Here is a 22,580-nt window from a genome sequence, read left to right as displayed (position 1 = left end):
ACGACAGGCCCACCCCAGGCTGCCATCTGTACAGACACTTCGTCAGAGAGCAGTCACAGTTTCCTATCCCTACTAGGAGCCACTGGACGGCAGCTTTAAGCGCACACCTGACATCTGTGAGACCACAGGCCTTAAACAAAACCTGTCCCACACGTGGGCCTCCTGGGCCTGAGCACCCGACTCTGACGTGCAGAAAGAGGTTCAGGAGTTCGCCTCCCAGCGACCACCGTGGCTGAAGCAGGCCGCACCCTGCCGTCTGCATGTCTGTAGCCAGCCCGCCCCTGCTCTGCAGACAACCGCACCACTGACGGGAATCCTGGGCCAGAGCTCACGGGACACATGGTCTGAGTGACGCTGCCAAGAGATGCAGGGAACAGGTGATGCAGAGAGAATGCTGCCTATTTACTTCGCAAGGAATCAACTTCTGCTTTAGTCCAGGCGGCAGGAGAAAGGTCACAGACGGCAAGAGGGTGAGGCCAGGGGGGTCTGTCCCACAGGAGCCAGGAGGGGCTGAAGCCACCACACACGGTGCTGACGGGCAGGGGCAGGACAGCACCCCGGGGCCTCACTGACCTCAGGGCACAACGTCTCTGGGAGCAAAATGTGCAAGGCTGGGGTGAGAACCAGGACAGTGTGCAGGTAGGAAGTTGGGGTAATTCTCTTATTCCGTCACCGCAGCACCAGGACAGCTACAGTGGCAGTTACAGACCCCACCCAAACGAGGACACGGGAACATGATTAAACTGAACTCATTAGCACGACAAGTTACTGAACAAGATGCCCAGCTCCACAAGTGAAGGAGACAGGCTTTTCTATCTATCAAATTACTGAGAAAAGCAAACGCGAGTGATGTCAGGATGCACCCAGCAGAAACCCTTAGTCCTGCTGGTGAAGGTGTGAAGCGACCATGCGCTTTTAGGAAACAAGCTGGCAACGTTAATCTAAAATCCGATGATGTCTGGATCTGTAACTCTGTGAACAATGGAACTCTACCCTAAGGAAACACACACACAAAACCATCATGTGTAAAAAGAAGCCCAGAAGCTTGAGGCAGGGAAGCTATCAGGCAAACGCCACACATGCAGAGGTGGGGATTCTGTGGAGGGGAGCCTGAGCACCATGACTGTGCTGGAAGGCGAGTGCCCAGGAGGAGAGGCCACACACCGAGCACTCACAGTGAGACAGACACTGTCAACAGCAAACATCTGTTACCTTCAGGGACAGATTTAAAGGTTGTTTCGCTTTCAATGTAATTAAAACAACCCTTTTTAGTTATGTTCTTTATATTCTGAGTTCTTCTCATATCATGAGAAAAAATAAACCCAAACCTTTGTCAAATAAAGACCCATCAACCCAGTGGCGCGCACTCTAGGGCCTCCTGGAGAGCAGGCGAAGCCCCAGGGCAGGGGCCTCAGCCCTCTGCACACGCGGCCTCTGCAGACTCTCTCCTGCGGGGCCAGAACCTAACCACTCAGCAGCACACGAGCACCTCAGTTCCGCTTCTTCCCACTACGCCAGCCTCCCTGAGCTGCACACAGGGCCAAGGGGCCAGGACCCACCTGCGTGGTGTGGACGCCAGTGCCGCCTGCTGACGATCGGTCTGTTCTCCTTCCCACAGGCCTTGCACACGACCGACTTCAGGGTGTGGAATCTGGTGACGTGGGACCTCTGCAAACAGATGGGTCGGCAGAGCACCATCAGACACAGCAGGCGCTTGGGAGACACGGCGATGGGGAGGGCAGCGCCTGCCCGCCACGCTGCAGCCGGCAGGAGTCCCAGACGCTGCTCCTCGCCCGCGCCCTGCTGGCGGCAGCGCACACCTGTGTCTGCAGGGAGACAAGGGTCTGCAGGAGGGCCTCAGGCCCGCGAGGGCGTCTACACCCTACCACCGACGGCACCGAGGACATCCCTCTGGCGACGTCATCACTTCAGTCCCCGCCAGATCCAAGACCGCAGGCAGACAGGGCGATGCCGCGATAGCACAGGGACGGGTGACCTTCCCAGCCGCCTCTGGGCGGCTGTGTGCTCGCCCGTCTGTCGGCACCTTCCGTGGAGCAGAAAGTGCAGCCCCTGACCGTCTGTGCTGGCTCCAGACATGAGGCAGGTCTGCGGGGGTGGTGTGTGGGCAGTGGCGTGAGCCCGGCCTACTGTCACCTCTCACTGATTCGGTTCTAAAGCCACAGCCATGAGGCATTTTTGCCAGCACTCTGCTTTTGCTGACTGTGCCTAACTTTGGCTGCTTCTAAATTCTGAACACTTACACTCCTGTGACGCCCTGAATTGTCTCTGCGTGAAACAGCGATGCCAACACATCAACATTTTCTGCCTGATGCCTAAGGCGTGGAATGCCACCCCGTCACTGACCGGTCAGCTCTGGCCCATCACAGGGTCCTGTGGGTGCTGACACTTGTTTCAAATGAGCCGGGCTGTAGCTTGACTTGGAAATCTTCCAGGAGCCATTCAGCGCAGGGTGGTGGTGAGCAGCCCCACTAAACTGCTGGCCTTAAAGGAACACATCGCCGCCACGCTGCCTGAGCCGCCCCGACGCTGCGCAGAGAGGTCTGCAGGGAGTGCGCGTTCTTCACTCTCACGGGGAGGGGAAAGGTGCTCGGAGGCATGAGGTGTGCACGCCGGCGGGGCGCCGCTCGCTGCCCCCACACAACCTCGGGGGAGCTCGTGACGTGGTCCTCAGGCCAGGGGCACAGCCTGAGCCGGGCAGCCGCTAGCAACCCTGCCTATTTCTGGGGTCACCCCTGAAGGAGTGACCGTGAGGACAGACAGTGCTGCTGACCCCTGTGACCTCCAGCCAAGGACCCTGAGGTTTCACGATGCATTTGAACGACTGACTTCAAACCTACTACCTTCTCTAATGTGAAGAGGACTGTGGACTCACGTTCTGCTCCACGAGCACCTCTGCAGTGTACCCTTTCTCGGACTGCAGGTACTTCTGATGAAACAGCTTCCCGTCGAACAGGTGCCAGGGCATGAAGTCAGCCATCTCCCAGGGGGAGCCGCAGGCACCATTGACCAGCACCAGGGTGGTGAGACCGCGCACCAGGAGGGTGGCCAGCTGCACAGCTCTGGGGTCGATGTGGTCAAGCTGCAGAGGCAAAACGCAGGGAGAAGGTGAGGAGGCAGCCCTCGCACGGGGAGCCAGAGCTCCCTCAACACGGCCAGTGGCTCAGGCACCGCACCGACAAGGCCAGGATCAGCTCTCCACACAGACGGCCTTGGGGCAGCAAAGCTCTGTCCTGCCAGGAAGGTGATGGGATCGCAGCGTTGGGCCCACCAGGAAAATTTCTTTAAAAGCAAAGGCAGGAGCTTCCCTGGTGGTACAGAGTCTGCCTGCCAATGCAGGGAACATGGGTTCGATTCCTGGTCAGGGAGAGTCCACATGCTGCAGAACAACTGAGCCCACACCCTGCAGCCCGAGGTCCACAGTAGGAGAGCCCACCACTGTAAGAGCCCACACATGCAACGAAGAGCAGCCCCTCACTGCGAAGGGAGGAAGCCTGCGCACAGCAGTGAAGACCCAGCACTGCCGAAAAGAAAACGAACTCCATAAGGGAAGAAAAGAGAAAAAAAGGAAAAGCAGAGAGGCCAAGACAGCGTCATTCTGCACACTGATGAGTCACTGAGTTCTAACCATGAGCATTACTATAAAATTTCACATAAATGTCTGTCATTCAAGAACAAAATGGCTTATTATTGCATAGGGTTGATGGGCTGGTCCAGTTTACTTGCTCAGTGGTGTCCAACTTTGCAGCCCCATGGACCGCAGCACGCCAGGCCTCCCTGTCCATCACCAACTCCCGGAGTTTACTCAAACTCATGTCCATTGAGTCAGTGAGAACATCCAACCATCTCATCCTCTGTCGTCCCTTTCTGCCTTCAATCTTTCCCAGCATCAGGGTCTTTTCTAGTGAGTCAGTTTTTTGCATCAGGTGGCCAAAGTATTGGAGTTTCAGCTTCAGCATCAGTCCTTCCAATGAATACTCAGGACTGATGTCCTTTAGGATGGACTGGTTGGATCTCCTTGCAGTCCAAGGGACTCTCAAGAGTCTTCTCCAACATCACAGTTCAAAAGCATCAATTCTTCAGCACTCAGCTTTCTTTATAATCCAACTCTCACATCCATACATGACTACTGGAAAAACCAAAGCTTTGACTAGATGGACCTTTGTTGGCAAAGATGGGCTGGTACTTCTTACAAATTAACATCACACCCATACAAAATTTTTATTTTGTTGTCAAACCTCCTTCCTATTCTTGGACACTGTGGGGGCTCCGTATGGTAGGAACCTGCAGAGATATCATTTGCCTCAGTCGCTCATGTTTTCGGCATTTGTGGTCTGTGCTGACCATAAACAGTGAACTGACCACAAGCAAGTGTCCACAGGGCTTTATTAATGAGGGAAGTTCCACTCCATCTGTCAGCAGCCAGTGGGTCTGTGCCGTTCAAAGAAAACAGCAGCAATTTCCAACACCCTTACGGACCGCACAGAGTTCACAAAACTGAAACAAACCAGGAAAAGGACCGACCCGTTTCACTTCCCTACTGAAAGAAACGTGGTCGCGAACCCTCAGTGGATCAGTGTCTCACCAGGCTACTGAGCGCTCGCTGCCATCAGCATTCTGCCCCCACCGCCTATTTCCAGCCACGGAACCCGCCCTGTGTGCCCACACCCGGTACTGTCCATCTCGAAAGGCACTGCCCGGGCCAGCGGCGGGGCCCCAGGGGGACTTGAATTTAAGTGCAGAGCTGGGGTTTCTACACTGCTCACCCTCTACACTGTTATACACCACTGCATACAGTGCTGGGGTTGCTACACCATTCACCCTCTGCGCTGTTATACACCACTGTATACAGTGCTGGGTTTCTATACTGTTCACCCTCCATGCTGTTATACACCACTGTATACATTGCTGGGATTTCTACACCGTTCACCCTCCATGCTGTTACACACCACTGTACACAGCGCTGGGGTTTCCACACCGTTCACCCTCTGCAGTGTTACACACCACTGTACACAGTGCTGGGGTTTCTACACTGTTCACCCTCCGTGCTGTTATACACCACTGCATACAGTGCTGGGTTTCTACACTGTTCACCCTCCGCGCTGTTATACACCACTGTATGCAGTCCTGGGGTTTCTACACCATTCACCCTCCGCGCTGTTATACACCACTGCATACAGTGCTGGGTTTCTACACCATTCACCCTCCGTGCTGTTATACACCACTGTATACAGTGCTGGGTTTCTACACTGTTCACCCTCCGTGCTGTTACACACCACTGTATACAGTGCTGGGTTTCCACACCGTTCACCCTCTGTGCTGTTATACACCACTGCATACAGTGCTGGGTTTCTACACCATTCACCCTCCGTGCTGTTATACACCACTGTATACAGTGCTGGGTTTCTACACTGTTCACCCTCTGCGCTGTTATACACCACTGTATGCAGTCCTGGGGTTTCTACACCATTCACCCTCTGCGCTGTTATACACCACTGCATACAGTGCTGGGATTTCTACACCGTTCACCCTCCGTGCTGTTACACACCACTGTATACAGTGCTGGGTTTCTACACTGTTCACCGTCCACGCTGTTATATACCACTGTATACACTGCTGGGATTTCTACACCATTCACCCTCTGCGCTGTTATACACCACTGTATACAGTGCTGGCGTTTCCACACTGTTCACCCTCTGTGCTGTTATACACCACTGTATACAGTGCTGGGGTTTCCACACTGTTCACCCTCTGCGCTGTTATACACCACTGCATACAGTGCTGGGGTTTCTACACCATTCACCCTCCACGCTGTTATACACCACTGCATATAGTGCTGGGGTTTCCACACCGTTCACCCTCCACGCTGTTACACACCACTGTATACAGTGCTGGGGTCTTTACACCGTTCACCCTCCGTGCTGTTATACACCACTGTACACAGTGCTGGGTTTCTACACTCCTCCCCACCCTGCGCTGTTATACACCACTGTATACAGTGCTGGGTTTCTACACTGGCCCCCCTCTGCGCTGTTATACATCACTGTATACAGTGCTGGGTTTCTACACTCCCCCCCCCCCGCGCTGTTATACACCACTGTATACAGTGCTGGGGTTTCTATGCTATTCCTCTTCCATGCTGTTATATGCCACTGTATACAGTGCTGGGTTTCTACACTGCTCCCCCTCTGTGCTGTTATACACCACTGTATACAGTGCTGGGTTTCTACACTGCTCCTCCTCTGCACTGTTATACACCACTGTATACAGTGCTGGGTTTCTACATTGCTCCCCCTCCGTGCTGTTATACACCACTGTATACAGTGCTGGGTTTCTACATTGCTCCCCCTCCGCGCTGTTATATACCACTGAATACAGTGCTCGGTTTCACATTGCCCCCTCTCCGCGCTGTTATACACCACTGTATACAGTGCTGGGTTTCTACACTGCCCCCTCTCCGCACTCTTATACACCACTCTGTGCAGTGCTGGCTAGGGCACTCTTACATGTAATCACTCTGGAGACAGTGGCACCTTTCACAGACAGCCTGTTCCCACCCAGAAGTGCATTCTGTCAGCACAGCTTTACGGCTCTCAGAGTGGGTTTCTGTCCAACTGCTGCTTTTCCTAAATATTTTGCTTTTTCCTTTCATGTTAAGCGTAAACACAGCAAATGTGGTGGTCATCTTTACTTGTTTTTGTAGAATACACTTGAATTATGCGTGTCAAGTCTGCACTAGCCCCTGATAAGTTTGTGTAGTGAGTCTAATCGTTGCTCTGTAGACTTGGATTCTCATAAACACAATCACACCACCTGTCAATAATGACAGGTTTAATCTATTCTTTCAGTGTAAGGGAAGTTGGTGAAAGAAGGCACCCCTGACTCACGCACAGCACAGTGGAAAAACTTCCACTATTTCACTATAAAGTCTGACTTTTGTTTTAGACACGCTTTCTTAGATTAAGAAAACTCTCTTCCAGCCCTAGTCTACTGAGACTGTTCACCACAAACAATAACTGAATACAACCAACACTTTCTCTACAGCATGCACGGTGCCAATGGAGGCAAGCACACTGGTTTTCAAACGTTAAACTAAGCGTGTATTCAAAAAGTAAATACTTGTTTGTGTCAAAAGAGCAGAATGAAAATATGAGGCTTGAGGGCCTCTTCTGGCAACTGGGAGAGTCACACAGCAACTCTTCTTCCCGAAAGAACCAGGATTTGGGGACAAGTCAGTGTGGCAGAAGCCTGGCCCTGAATCCAGAGTAAGCGTCACTGGTGAGCATGGGCTGACTCCATGTGGCTAAATGAGAAGAGGATGTGACCCATGTTTCGGAAATAGGAGTTAGGCATGTCTTCATGCTTTGGAATGAAGACAGGGAGGAGCTGCTTCCTGCTGAGGTGATGGACACGAAACCAGAAAAGCCAGTTTACTGCTGCAAAGCCTCAGGGTGAATACTGAGCAGTAAACACCCCATCTGTGGTGTTCATCACACCTGCGGCTCACTAGCAGTTATGCATACACTGAAGCTGAAGCCCCCTAAGTCAGCCATTTCAGGCATTGCTTCAGCAGAGCGACCGTCTTAAAAGCAGGTGGAAACCCAGCCAGGGCGAGGAGAGTACTGCAGACATGCCGCCACTCACCAGACAACAAAGCAAGAGCACACGCCTGAGTTTCCCTGGCCTGAAGGGCCAGCCCGATGTTACAGGTTCTACACCGAGTTCTCTGCGGCTATGATTGGGCACGGCTGTCCCACACAGGCCCGAGGAGGCCTGAACCTCACCGGCGGGCACATGAGGAGCAGCGGCTGCTCCCAGCCCTCTGGACTGGACAGGGTCCCACAGCTTCTGAGGGCAGAAGCCACCCAGCCACCGAGCTCCTCCCCTGGAGGTTTCTCATGCTGTACCTGTGCCTTCTCCTTATACTTTTCATTCTCCAAAGAAAGCTTTTATTTACTGAAGGACACTGTCTGGCACATGCCCACCTGAGTGTGTGAGTCACACTCAGACCCTCAGACGCTCTGTCCTCAACAGGGGGCACATGGGCTAGAAAATACTGCTGGCTCAAATCAAATACTGGTATTCTCCTGGAGCCCAGCAGCTCCCCAGCTTAGACTTCCAAACCTACCATCCCTGTCCGGTGCCACCCCCTGCCATGAAACAGGATGTGATACGGTGAGAAAGCGGCGTCCAAAGCGGGAGGCGGCAGCCTGAAGCGGTGGGGCCAGGGGCAGGCACCTGAACTCCAGTCACACAGCCACGGCCTAGCACGCGCCCTCAGAACAGGGAGAGCTGTGGGCCAGCAGGCAGGTGTGTGAATGCTCAGGAGACAGGCTCATCTGTGTGACACACAGCGAGCATGCAGGGGAGGAAGACGGGAGCCAGGGAGCAGGGCCCACGTCTGTGCCAAGGGCCTGGACATGGCGTGGTGGCCGTGAGCCACGTGCCTGTGAGTGGAGAGCAGTTCGCCCACGTCTGTCTGACACATGAGCCTGTGAGAACACGGTGGGGCAAACATGCCAGCCAGCTCACTGCAGGAGGCGTGCCCCACAGTGGGTACTTTAAAAATAGCTGTTGGGCTCACATATAAATAAGTGACATGTAAAGGCTGTGTGGGGAAACCTACCATCTTCTGATCCTGTCTCAGAGGGGAAAAGAAATCAGATCGAGGTCTGGTTTAACAAGGAGCCCAGCAGGAGTGCATCCAGAAGCCTCCCCCTCACAAGGCGCCGGGCAGGGCTGGGCCTGGCGAGCATGGCGCCTCCATGAAGGGCCGGCGCTGCGGTGAGAACGCCGAGGCCTGGGCGGGCGAGCGCTTGTTACACAGCTCCTGCCCCCTGTGAGCAAAACAAACACCAGCTCTCCTCTGTGCGGTCCATTCCCATCCAAGGTCACTTTCATGCTTCACCTTTAAGCCAGGTAAATGCAAACTGTGTTGAGATACACTCCTAGAATTTAAATCGATACGAGGAACAAAAGGAGGAGAGGGTAAAATGAAGTAAGAGACACACTGGCAAGGTTTGCCCGTCACAGGACCAGGCTGGCTGCTGCACCCTAAAAGATCACTAAAATATCACAGTCCCAGCGGAAACAACTGCAAGTTTTCTGAACTCACCATGGGCAGCAACAAAATCTCCCCCCAGCCAAAGTCAGTGGCTGTCTCAGGTGAGCTGGGTCTACCAGGACTGACAGGCCTTCCAACCGTAACTGTCTTACCTGCAGCCTCAGGGCGCAGGACACTGAGGAGGCAGCCTCTGAACACACACGTGACTTCCAACTTAGTCCTGACCCTCGTCTGAGGTTCAGAGTGGAGGACCCCGGACAATAAACAGGGAAAACAACTTCCACTGGAGTGTCTGCCAGCTTATAGAAAGAACCCAGAAACACCGGCAAGAAGGGAGCATGCAGCTTGGCCTGAAGCCGAGTGTCTTCCTCACGAAAGACTACGTGAGAGAGGAAACGACTCTGGGGGCAGCAGAGCCCGCGCACGGCCTGCGGCGTGAAGCCCGCCGTCCGAACCGTCTCCCCAGCCCAGCTCTGACGCAGACTCACCTCCTCCATCACCTCTCCCCCGCCGTCCGAACCGTCTCCCCAGCCCAGCTCTGACGCAGACTCACCTCCTCCATCACCTCACCCCAGGCAGCTCGTCCAGCCACACGTGCCCCAGTCGGGAGGAAGGGTGATCCAGGGCCATGGCCACCACGAGGTCTACCATTAGGTTTACAAGTAGAGAGCTGCAGAAAGGACCCAGGACTCAAAGGACGGCAAAAGGCAAATCTTTACAAGACGCAGTAAGAGCAAGCCTGAAGCAGTAACCCTAACCCCACCCTCCTCCCCTCTCTTCGGTCGCCTAAGACTTGGCGCCATCAGTAAGCACACGGGGCAGGGAAAGGCAAACCTGTCAAGTCCTGACCTCCGAGTTTCAAAAGCCCCACCCCTAGGAGAGCCTGAGATGCCTCAGATCCGCCCCAGGTGTGAAGAGTCTGAGCAGAAGGAAGGGGCAGGAGCACATGGAGCTCTGAGCTCAGAACAGCAGGACCAGACAGCCAGCAAGCTCTGCCTCCAGCCCTGGGGCTGGGAAGAGGCTCTACACCGGCTGTGTGGGCTTTGCTGCCTAGCCGGCCTGGGAACAGGCATTCCACAGGGCAGGGGCTGGGGAACAGGCTCCCCCAAGCAGAGTGAGTGGGGCATGGCGTCTTGGGATGCCCAGCCGCCCAACCCAGGACATACACCACAACCTATCAGATGGGGTTTGTAAAAGAAACAAGTGAGGGTACCTCAAGCTACAGTGCTTCTGCAGATTCAAAGATACCAAAAAAAAGATATGAACTATTCCGTACAAAAATAAATGGGCTGTAAGGGTGTACTGTGCAACACAGGACATAAAGCCAGTATTTTACAGTAACTATAGAAACTGTAACTGGAGTGTAACCTTTAAAACTGTGAATCACTGTGGTGTATATGTGTAACTTATATAATATTGTACATCAACCATACCTCATAAAAATAAAAAGGAGAAAAGGAAAAAAAGGCTTCTACACAGCAAAAGAAACCATCAACAAAATGAGAAGAAAATGCACTGAATGGGAGAAATTATCTGCAAAACATCTGTCTGATAAGCGATAAATGTTCAAAATGCATAAATACCTCCTACGACTCAACAACCAAAGACCGAACAATCTGATTTAGGTTCAGCAGAAGACCTGAACAGACCTTGTTCCAAAGAAAACATGTAGATGGCCGACAAGCAAATGAAGAGACGTTCAACACTGCTGATCATCAGAGAGACGCAGATCGAAACCACAGTGAGCTGCCGCCTCAGACCTGTCAGATCTGTCAGAATGGCCATCATCAAAATGACAAGACACATCAGATGCTGGAGAGGATGTGGAGGAAAGAGGAGCCTTATGCACTGTTGGTGGGAATATAGATCGGTGAGGTCACTGTGGAAAACAGTATGGAGGCTCTTAGAAATTAAAAACAGAAATACTATACGATCCAGCAATTCCGCTCCTGGGATTTATCTGCAGAAAATGAAAATACCATCTTGAGGAAACATGCACTCCCGTGTTCACTGCAGCACTGTTTACAACAGCCAAGACAAGCAGGCCAACCTCAGTGTACATCAATGAGTGTGCGTGCACTGTGCGTGCGCGCACACACACACACACACACACGACTGAACATAAAAAAAGAATAAAACTTTGTTATTTGTGACTACATGAATTGAGGGAATGATGTTATGGGAAATAAGTCAGAGAAAGACAAACGACACACTTTCACTTCTATGAGGAATTTGAAAACAAAACAAAAAACAAACAAAAAAACACACAAACTCACAGATACAAAGACCAGAGTGGCAGCTGCCAGGGGGAGGGGTAGGAGGCGGGCCGAATGGGCCCAGGAGCTCAGAAGGCAAGCTTCCCAGTTACAAAGTGAGTGCGTCATGGAGCCTTTCCTGTGAACACCAACCAAACTTATGGAATGCTGGCAAGTGTCACCCTGTGGCCAGGCGGGCCATCCCCAGGGTGGCGACAGTCAGTACCTGCAAGTCTGCGAGCTCCACGGCAGGCTTTCCTTGGAGGCACAGGGCCTGCGCAATGAAGGCGTGCAAATCCTCCAGACAGAGAGTGTCCACCTGCATGGAGAGAGCCAGCATCAGCCCTGGGAGAACACAGCCACAGGACAGCGCGTGCATACACATGCACGCACGCACACTCGGCAGCTAAGGGCACACAGGGCTGCATGTGCGCGCGTACAAATGCACACACACACGTGCATACACGCTCAGAACAGCAAAGCACACACACCAATGTGTGCACATGTACACTCACACACGCATGCGCCCAGGGCAGCAAAGTGCATGCGCGCACACAGGCACACACACACATGCACGCTCAGGGTGGCAATGTGCACACAGAGGACAATGTGCACACGTGCATACACACACATATGTCCACGCACACATACACACGCATGCATGCTCAGGGCGGCAAAGTGCACACACACAGGACAGCATGTGTGCACGTACTGCACATGCACACACACATGCACACGTACAAACACACACATGTGCACCCATACCACATGTGCACACTCAGGGCAACAAAGCAGAGGGCAGTGCATGCACGTGTACACACACACACACAATACACATACATGCGTGCATGCTCAGGGCAGCAAGTGCACAGACAGCACATGCACACACACGTGTGCGTGCACATGTACACACACACGTATGCATAGTCATGGCAGCAAAATACACACCTACACAGCACAGTGCATATACACATATACACACACAGATACATGCACGTGTGCACATGCTCAGGGCAGCGAAGTGCACACATATACACACACAGGACAGCATGTGCCCACATGCACACACACAAACATGCACACTCGGGGTGGCAAAGCACACACACAGGCTCTGGACAGCACATGTGTGCATACACATACATGCATGCTTGCTCAGGGCAGCATGGCACACATACACTCTCACATGAACAGCCAAGCATGCACGTGTGCACACACACACACACACACACACAATGGGGGAGGCAAAGCACACACACGCTTGGGGCAGCAAAGCACACACACAGGCACAGGAGAGTGCATGTGCACATATGTGTGAGCACACATGCCTCAGGCAGCAGAACATACACATGACCATGCACACACATGCACACACCCACGACAGTAGAGCATACACACACGCCAAGGGCAGCAGAGCGCACACACTCTCATACACACACACACACACACACACACACCCAGGACAGCAGAGCACACACACACGCCTAGGGCAGCAGAGCGCACACACTCTCATACACACACAAACACACACACACACCTGGAGCAGCAGCGCACACACTCTCTCATACACACACACACACACCCGGGGCAGCAGAACATACACATGACCATGCACACACATGCACACATCCAGGACAGCAGAGCACACACACACACCTGGGGCAGCAGAGCACACACACACGCCTAGGGCAGCAGAGCGCACACACTCTCATACACACACACACCCAGGACAGCAGAGCACACACACACGCCTAGGGCAGCAGAACATACACATGACCATGCACACACATGCACACACCCACGACAGTAGAGCATACACACACGCCAAGGGCAGCAGAGCACACACACTCTCATACACACACACACACCCAGGACAGCAGAGCACACACACACGCCTAGGGCAGCAGAGCGCACACACTCTCATACACACACAAACACACACACACACCTGGGGCAGCAGAGCACACACTCGTATATACACACACTCACACCAAGGACAGAAGAGACATCCTTGGAGGTGGGCGGGGTCTTTTCTCCCCCCATCCACAGTCCCTGGTGTATAAATCTCCATGTCAACCAGAGCCAGGCTGGGCAGCAGAGTCTGGTACTCATGAGCAAAGCAGAACGCTCCAGAATGCCTGTGGGAAGCCTGAGCTATAGCCAAATCTGAGCCTTGGAGCAATGTGGGTCATCAAGGGTTAACACAAATTTCCAGAGCTGACAATTGCGGGGGTTTCCAGACAGAAAGCACCCACAGCTAGTCTGAGCTAGGGTGATCAGAGCTGGGATGAGCATGAGCTTGTGAGCCCCAGATGTCAGCTGTGTCTTTGCATCCCCATTTACAAGAAACCAGGATTCCCCAAATATGCATCTCCTCCAATCCTCTGTGAAATCAAAAAGTCCAACCAAAGTGTGAGTGAGAAGCAAGGAGAGACAAGGACACAGAGAGACAGAGCCTGGGAATGAGGGGGCGGAGCACAGAGATGGGTGGGGCCCGGTCACACCAGCACCTCCACGCCCTCCTCACAGGGTCAGGGGCTCAGCCACCAAATGCTACACTGGTCCCATCACCATCCATCTCCACCTTTATTCCAACTTTATACAAAGCTGCCTTTGTATAAATGAAGCTATAATTATGTTGCAGAAAAAGTAAGAAATCTGCAAATGCTCAGCACTTATGATCAAGAAAAAAGATCTCAACCTACAAAAGCAAGACCAAGGGTTCAAACTCGTAAGCCCTCACCTCTCTCTTAGACAGGTTTGTTGGCATATAGTTAGTTCTACTTCTTGCCTTTAGCAGCTTTTGCAGAAAGCTGATTTTAAAAAACCAGCCTACAAAAAACCAATCACTCCTGGACTTCCCTGGTAATCCAGTGGTTAAGACTCTGTGCTATCCACAGGGGACATGGGTTTGATCCCTGGTTGGGGAGCTAAGATCCTGCATGCCAACAATGTAGCCAAAAAAAAATCTTTTATCGTACTTTTTCAGCTTATCGATTTCGTACTTTTTCAGCTTATCGATTTCGTACTTTTTCAGCTTATCGATTTCATACTCTGCAACCATCTTTGTAATTAGCAAATCTACGCTTACTCCTTGGCAGGAAAGTTATGACCAACCTGGACAGCTTATTAAAAAGCAGACATTACTTTGCTAACAAAGGTCCATCTAGTCAAAGCTATGGTTTTTCCAGGAGTGATGTATGGATGTGAGAGTTGGAGCATAAAGAAAGCTGAGTGCCAGAAGACTGATGCTTTGGAACTGTGGTGCTGGAGAAGACTCTTGAGAGTCCCTTGGGCTGCAAGGAGATCCAACCAGTCCACCCTAAAGGAGATCAGTCCTCAGTGTTCATTGGAAGGACTGATGTCAAAGCTGAAACTCCAATACTTTGGCCACCTAATGTGAAAAGCTGACTCATTTGAAAAGACCCTGATGCTGGGAAAGATTGAAGGCAGGAGGAGAAGGGGGCGACAGAGGATGAGATGGTTGGATGGCATCACCAACTCAATCGACATGGGTTTGGGTAAACTCCAGGAGTTGGTGATGGACAGGGAGGCTTGGCGTGCTGCAGTCCAGGGGGTCACAGACAGACAGGACTGAGCGACTGAACTGAACTCACTGATAACATATCAGAGGAGCAAGATTCTTAGTAATACCAATTTTTTTTAAACTTCACATAGTGGAGATTATCGGAGAAGGCAATGGCAACCCACTCCAGTACTCTTGCCTGGAAAATCCCATGGATGGAGGAGCCTGGTAGGCTGCAGTCCATGGGGTCGGTAGGAGTCAGACACGATGAGCGACTTCACTTTCACTTTTCACTTTTATGCACTGGAGAAGGAAATGGCAACCCACTCCAGTGTTCTTGCCTGGAGAATCCCAGGGACGGGGAAGCCGGGTGGGCTGCTGTCTATGGGGTCGCACAGAGTCGGACACGACTGAAGCGACTTAGCAGCAGCAGTGGAGATTATTATGATAAAGTATTTGCTCTACCACGATTATAAAGAATATGCAAACTTTCTATGATGCAAAATTACCCTTTCAGAAAAGCTTCTCAAATAAGCCTCTAATAACGCTAACTTGGAGGCTGGACTCCAAGTGAAACATGAGCTAACCGAGTTAGGATCCAACAGTTAGCAAATAAGGGCTTTGTTTCTTTGCATGCTCTGTGCACTCAACAGTATGCATTCATCCTGTGTGGCACCTAATTTAAGCTTAACTAGGAGGAAACGGCAACCCACTCCACGGTTCTTGCCTGGAGAATCCCAGGGACGGGGAAGCCGGGTGGGCTGCCGTCTATGGGGTCGCACAGAGTCGGACACGACTGAAGCGACTTAGCAGCAGCATACAAAAGTATACTATTTAGCCTTACTAATCTAAACAGATTACAGTTATTAATCTAAACAGAGAATAGTTATCCTTATGGATAACAACACAGTACAGTACCTTTACTCTAAGGGATAACACTGACGCATTGATTTGTTTTCTATTTTAAAAGCTCCAATTTGAATGTATCCTTTAAAGTCAACCAACAATGAGCCTATCTCATGCTGACTTACACTTAAAAGACTTCATTTAAAAGGTAATTACTAGTAGTAGGAAGGTAAAAGTGGAAATTTTCCTTCTGATACTTGTCTAGCCTCAGGCTTATATAAATGCGTGAGACGTAAAGTGGCTGTTCTGTGATCTGGGGCATTTTCCTTCTGGAAGTGGATTTTCGTCGCCAACGGGCACTTGCACCGCTGACAAGAGGGCAGAGCTGTGCCAAGTGGCTGCGAATGGGCTCGAGGGCCTCTCTCTCCTGCTGGAAAAGGAAGTGCAGAATGTAGTTCTGAGAGTGCTAACACAAGGCTGTCCAAGGGTATGTCCATATCCAAATATCAGTATCCATGTATTCACACACAGTCCTGAGAAGAAAGCTGCCTATTCTCCTGGAGGAGAAAACTCAGCTGCTGGCCATCGACCAGCTCCCCACCCACAGTGTCCACCTCGGCCGCCTGCAGACTCACAAACACAGGAAAGAGGGCACTGACTGATAATACATGCACGCACAGTTAGTAAAAGTAGCAAAAGAATTGCATTTCTCATTTAAACATTAGATAATCCTGCGATCATTTACCGATTTATCCTTTGCTGAGGCTGGTGCAAATAAAGGAAAGTTCTACTCAAAACAAAAGTTCGGCCTGGTGCATGTGAAACCAGTGAGGAGGCAGTAAAATTGAAACTCACTAAGGGTGGTCTAACTACCCCATGTTTGTGGTAACTACCATCCAAACGGGGACACAGGACAGCCCACGCTCTACAAAGCTGGGCCATCGTGGGCAAAGTGCACCGTGGCCTGGACCTGTCAGACACCTCAAGCTTCTATCACAGGGAGGTGCAGAGCCCACTTCTATGCCAGCAGCCGACAGGGCTCCTCAAATGTACAGCCACACAGAGACCTCACTTTTTATGAAACAGACACTGGGAAGAGATGGGACACCCCAGACCGCCACACCCCCCGAAAGTCAAGGGCCAGAAGCGAGGGGTGAGTGCAGCAGCCACGGCCAGGAGCGAGGTTACCTGCACGAACAGGTAGGCCAGGAGGCAGCACAGCGCCTGGAAGGGGCGCTCAACCGCCTGCAGCTCTTCTCGTGAGGATGAAAGGTCGAAGCAGGCCAGCAGTGTGTCCAAGCGCTGGGCCTGGATTCCTGGCTCTTGGCTCAGCCACAGTTGTCTCAAACTAGGCGGTCCCCCTAGTTTAAAAAAAAAAAAAAAAGTCCATTTACCATTACTCTTTGTACTAGCAAGTTATAAGACGCTTCTCAGAAACAAAGTAAAGAGATAAAGGGCACTGACCTCTTTCCTTGCTGACTTCCTTGGGCTTTTACACTTAAAGCGACTGGGAAGTACACATTAACAGAACTTCCTGATTCCAACAAGCAGAAACCCTAAAAGGTCAGCATGCATGTATCTCATTGGAAACATTCCTCTTTCTTTAAACGGCTATACTGTGTGGGAAAGGGGGGGGCTTTCTCCTCCTGTGCTCAGCTGTGCTGTCCGAGGGAGTGAGACAGATGCGGCTGTGAGGGGTGCCTGGTGAAAACACCACTGGTCTGCTCTGGTAGTTGGCTCTCTTATTTTCCTGGACTAGTGGTTTTCAAAGTACACTGTGCAAAAGAAACAGCTGCCAAAATTGTGTAAGATACATTTCCCTGGGTTTTATATGCAGAAATTATGAATGAATAATTTTCACATTTTTAAATAGTCAAAAACAGCAACATGAAAACATTTCACTGAGAAAATCGCATGACTCTGCCAGAAAGGATCAAGGGTGGCCCCCACACTTCACCCAGAGTTCCATGGGCAGCTGAGATTTCGTCTATAGGTCCCAATTGCATTGCTCCTGAAACATATCAGCTTCAAAAGTCAAGTTATGTCCTTACTTGGCAAAGGCTTCTGTGTGAATTCATGGACAGGGAAGTCTCAAGAGCTTCTCAGAAATGAGCAAGCCCAAAGAGTGCTGCCCGGAGGGACAGGGAAGGAGGTAATTTCTGTGAATGACAACTTGTTTCATTTTATAAAACAATCGTCTAAGAGGATCTGCAAGGTGCTAGTGAGTCACATCTTTAAACAGCCAAGAAATACTAAGCTTACTCCAGGATTCTTGAATGCTTTGAAAATCGTTCCAGATGGAGAAACTACCAATTAGATGTGTGAATCAGCTTTCTGAGGTTTATAAAATAAGGATATGCTTAAAATGACCAAAAAGAGGCTCTGCAAAGACAGAAAAAATCACCAAATGTTGCCTAAAGAAGAATATCCAGTTTGGGAGATAAAAAGCTATGTCAGATGCTTGCCTGCTGTGTGGTCCAAAACTTGCAGCACAAAGTGCAGCGTGTCAGTAAGGGAGGCGGCTGAGGATGACGCACAGACGCAGGGACCCTGTGAGGGACAGGCTGGGGGAAAGGAAGCCAAACTTCAAGGCACACCCTTCCAAGGGCCTGTGGAAGGCAAGGATCAAGCTGCAGGAGTCCACTGCTCTTAACATACACGTCGTCAGGGTGCTGGAAAACCACGAGATAGGCACCTGGATGGTCCAGCTTCCAAATGAGTCCAAAATAAAAACCATCCGGCGTTTTTATTCATGGATAGAGGGAAGATTCATATATAAAAATCCTATCATTTTGTATTGTTTACAACATAAATGTGAACAGTCATTCATCTGAATCACCCGCAACACAAGTTCAAGGCCCCACCTCCAGGGTCCTCGTGATGGCAGATGCTCGCCAGCCCTCTGCGGGTGGGCGGGGCTCCCGCTGGAAGCACAGGCCCCGTGTGCAGTCCCAATGTGCAACACGCACACACCTGCGGCTCAGCAGTGCCAAGGAGCACATGCCCACAAGCCTCAGAAGCAGTCTCTCCAACAACTGAGTGAACTTTAGAGTTTATTAAAACCTTATACTGAGTGGCCTCTAAAATTAACTCATAATATAATAAATGAAAGGCCAAATATTCCCTTTCTACATTATTTCTGGAACGATACTATAAAATGAAAATTACATATATATATATATTAAAACACTTCTGGGAAATGATTTTGGGTATTCTTTAAAAGTACTTCTTGCTCTAAAAGGTCTCAATTCATTCTTAAATTGTTTTTGTGATAAGTACCTTTAGGTTTGAAATACTAAAATACTAATATTAAGGTTTGAGTCTATCACTTACCAACTGAGAGAATTAGGAAACGTTCCCTCAGCTTCTCTCCTCGTGCAATCCCACTTAGAAGGAATGCGCCTCACAGTGCTTCTTATCTGGCAAACTACAGGCTTGAGTGACAGAGCACAACAGTGCCTTGAGAGAATCTGAAGCAGGTGAGAGTGGAATCTTAGGGCTGTGGAGAAGTATCTGTCTGTGGACCAGTGAGAAAGCCCACTCAGATAAGCCCGAAACTCTCCTCTCTCGAGCGTCTGTATGTGGAGCCCTGTCTCCTACAGTCGGACGTGCTTGGCCCTCTTCAAACACTAAGAGCCCACAGGGAGACTTTACTTCAACTCATGTTTAGGAGAACCCTGTTTTCTCCTCCCCTCCCACGATGTGTTTTAAGATATGGCCCTTGAAAAAAACTTATTTTTACAGTTGAACACTTTCCTTCACCTCCTCTTCCTAGTTCATCAAGCCCACTTTCAATCGTGGAAGCAAGACAAGAATCGCCCCAAACAGCAGCAAGAGTGCAACCGTGCTAACTCGAGCTGCTTACTCCAGCGGCCCTGGATTCCTGCTCCCCCTGGCGTGGACCCTGGGCAGCAGGCGGGGGAGTGAGGCAGGGCGGCTCGGAAGACTGGCCTGGGGAGGCCTGTATGCCGCCCTCTCCTCTGCTGTATCTGAGCTTCACGAGGCGCAGCTCCCGGAGCCACGGCAGGAATGGGAAGCGGTGTGTGTGCAGCGCCGGGAAAGTATGCTTCCACAGGGATCACTGTTGCATCATGTGGTGAGCAGCTCTGACATTCAATCAAGGCTGTCTGTACCTGGAAGGTTCATCTGCAGAGGCCTGACGAGGTCTGGCTGCCTCAGTGGGTTCCCAGAGTATACAAACCACTCCTTGACAGCGGGGCCGGTGCTGGAACCACCTGAGTAAAGACAGCTGCGTCAGTGGACGTGCGTACCAACCCATCACCAGCACTGCACGAGAGCCACCTCGGCAGGACCGACGGCCCGCCGGTGAGCACGGTGAGTTCTCACATCCAAGGTCACCACGGGGCCTCGGGCGCCCAGCAGTGGGTCTCCTACCCTCTGATCAGATGGTCATCCATCCGCTCCCAGCAGCATGATAGCCTTGGGTGGGGGGTGGCAGGACAACCTGGACAGGTGGTCACTGGGGGCAGAGGCAGCCTCTCAGTCTCCACTGAGACGGCTCCTACAGCACCCTGCTTTCCTTCCCCGCCACCCTCACGCCATTCCAGAGAGCATTTAGGGAGCAGGAATATGGCAGTCCTTTCTGCTCTTAAGTTCACGACTTTACGCAACTATTAAGACTAGGGTTATGTCAGACAAATCAGAAAGCTGGCGGGAATGATCCAGAATAAAGGCACTCCTGTCTGTGGCTGGGTCACTGACTGCTGCGGAAGCTCAGGCGGCTCAGTCAGCCGCCGTGCCCCGCTCAGCCGCAGCTCACCTCGCCCTTCCTCACCTCTGTGTTCGGGCCTTCGGGCCACGCCCTGCTCTGCCCCCACTCCCCTCCACCACTCCCCCAGCGCGCCGCAGACACCACCTCCTGCACCCACACTTGGCAAGCCCCCCTTCCCTCCCTCTCAGCTGAGCCTCCCACGCTCCCCAACCACTGCGCCTCACTCAGCTAGCACTCTGGCTGGAGTCCCGGAAAACTGAGCTCCAGAGAGCAAACACCATTCTCCATAAAACACAAGGCCCAGAGCAAATGCTCCTTAACCGCAGCTTTAGGAGCAAGTTCATCTTAGCCTAAATTTCATACACACAGAAAAAAATTTTAAAAAGAAGATCTGAGTATTCTTAATGTTGTTAAAGATAAAACAACCCAATTTCTATGTAATCCTCTTGGCCAAGATTTTCATTACATTCAAAAATAGCCAACTGAGTGAATGCTGCCCTGCTTATGCCAAGAGACAGACGTTACTAGGTTCTGCACTCCCACCCAGCCACTGCTATCAAGGGGCCTGGCCTGCCGAGTGACTCCTTGGGAATCACTAAAACAGTCACAAAACCACATCTGACACTGCGTGGAAATGACCACCTTTTATCTAAGACTGTTCACAGCACAGAGGTTCAGAGGCAATGTCTCAGAGCTTTAACCCTCGGTGACACACAAAAGACAGACAGAGAGGCTCACGGTGGGCGCTGGGGCCCGCATCTAAACACCCGGCAGTCCTCCCAGCTCCCGTGAGGACCGAGGGAGGCAGTCTTCGGACCAACATTCCAAGAGACACACAGCATCATCTCAGTTCAGTCGCTCAGTCGTGTCCGACTCCTTGAGACCTCATGGACTACAGCACCCTAGGCCTCCCTGTCCATCACCAACTCCAGAAGATTGCTCAAACTCATGTCCATCGAGTCGGTGATGCCATCCAACCATCTCATCCTCTATCACCCCCTTCTCCTCCTGTCTTCAATCTTTCCCAGCATCAGGGTCTTTTCCAATGAGTCAGTTCTTCGCATCAGGGGGCCAAAGTATTGGAGCTTCAGCTTTAGCATCAGTCCTCCCAATGAATATTCAGGACTGATTTCCTTTAGGATTAACTGGTTTGATCTCCTTGCAGTCCAAGGAACTCTCAAGAATCTTTTCCAACACCACAGTTCAAAAGCATCAATTCTTTAGCACTCAGCTTCCTTTATGGTCCAACTCTCACATCAATACATAACTACTAGAAAAACCATAGCTTTGACTAGACAGACCTTTGTCAGCTAAGTAATGTCTCTGCTTTTTATTATGCTGTCTAGGTTGGTCATAGCTTTTCTTCCAAGGAGAAAGCATTTTTAATTTCATGGCTGTAGTCAGCATCTGCAGTGATTTTGGGGCAAAAGAAAATAAAGTCTGTCACTGTTTCCATTGTTCCCCCATCTATTTGCGAGGAAGTGATGGGACTGGAAGGCATGATCTTCATTTTCTGAATGCTGAGTTTTAAGCCAACTTTTTCACTCTCCTCTTTCACTTTCACCAAGAGGCTCTTTAGTTCCTCTTTGCTTTCTGTGACAAGGGTGGTGTCATCTGTATATCTGAGGTTATTGATATTTCTCCCAGCAATTTGATTTCAGCTTGTACTTCATCCAGTCCAGCATTTCTCATGATGTACTCTGCATATACGTTACATAAGCAAGGTGACAATATACAACCATGACATACTCCTTTTCCAATTTTGAATCAGTCCTTTGTTCCATGCCCAGTTCTAACAGTTGCTTCTTGACCTGCATACAGATTTCTCAGGGGGCAGGTAAGGTGGTATGGTATTCCCATCTCTAAGAATTTTGCACAGGTTGCTGTGATCCAAACAACTAAAGGTTTTAACCTAGTCAATGAAGGAGAGATACATGTTTTTCTGGAATTCTCTTGCTTTTTCTATGGTCCAATGGATGCTGGCAATTTGATCTCTGGTTCCTCTGTCATTTCTAAATCCAGCTTGAATATCTGGAAGTTCTCGGTTAACGTAATATTGAAGCCTCGTTTGGAGAATTTTGAGCATTACTTTGCTAACGTGAAATGAGTGCAATTGTGCGGCAGTTTGAACATTCTTTGGCA

General features: G+C 50.9%; 1 protein-coding gene across 6 annotated transcripts in view; it reads right to left on the bottom strand.

Annotated features, from left to right (window-relative positions):
* The window catches only part of FAM120B (family with sequence similarity 120B), a 68,235-nt gene that overhangs the window by 11,537 nt on the left and 34,118 nt on the right, over window positions 1-22,580 (bottom strand). For 5 of the 6 annotated variants that reach the window (XR_008199908.1, XR_008199909.1, XM_052645758.1 and 2 more), the window contains exons 4-8: window positions 19,840-19,941; window positions 16,895-17,067; window positions 11,564-11,656; window positions 2,894-3,100; window positions 1,560-1,668 (exon numbers count right to left, since the gene is read on the bottom strand). Coding sequence is in view for 3 of the 6 variants with exons in the window: in XM_052645758.1 (XP_052501718.1) it covers window positions 1,560-1,668; window positions 2,894-3,100; window positions 11,564-11,656; window positions 16,895-17,067; window positions 19,840-19,941 (684 nt within the window). In the remaining 3 variants the exon portion in view is untranslated. The remainder of the gene's footprint in view (window positions 1-1,559; window positions 1,669-2,893; window positions 3,101-11,563; window positions 11,657-16,894; window positions 17,068-19,839; window positions 19,942-22,580) is intronic. The other variant, XR_008199910.1, reaches the window with a different exon arrangement.

The sequence above is a fragment of the Budorcas taxicolor genome, chromosome 9 (assembly GCF_023091745.1).
Source record: "Budorcas taxicolor isolate Tak-1 chromosome 9, Takin1.1, whole genome shotgun sequence".
Classification (NCBI taxonomy): Eukaryota; Metazoa; Chordata; class Mammalia; order Artiodactyla; family Bovidae; genus Budorcas; species Budorcas taxicolor.
Note: the sequence above shows the minus strand (reverse complement) of the source record. Positions and strands in the feature narration are given on the sequence as shown.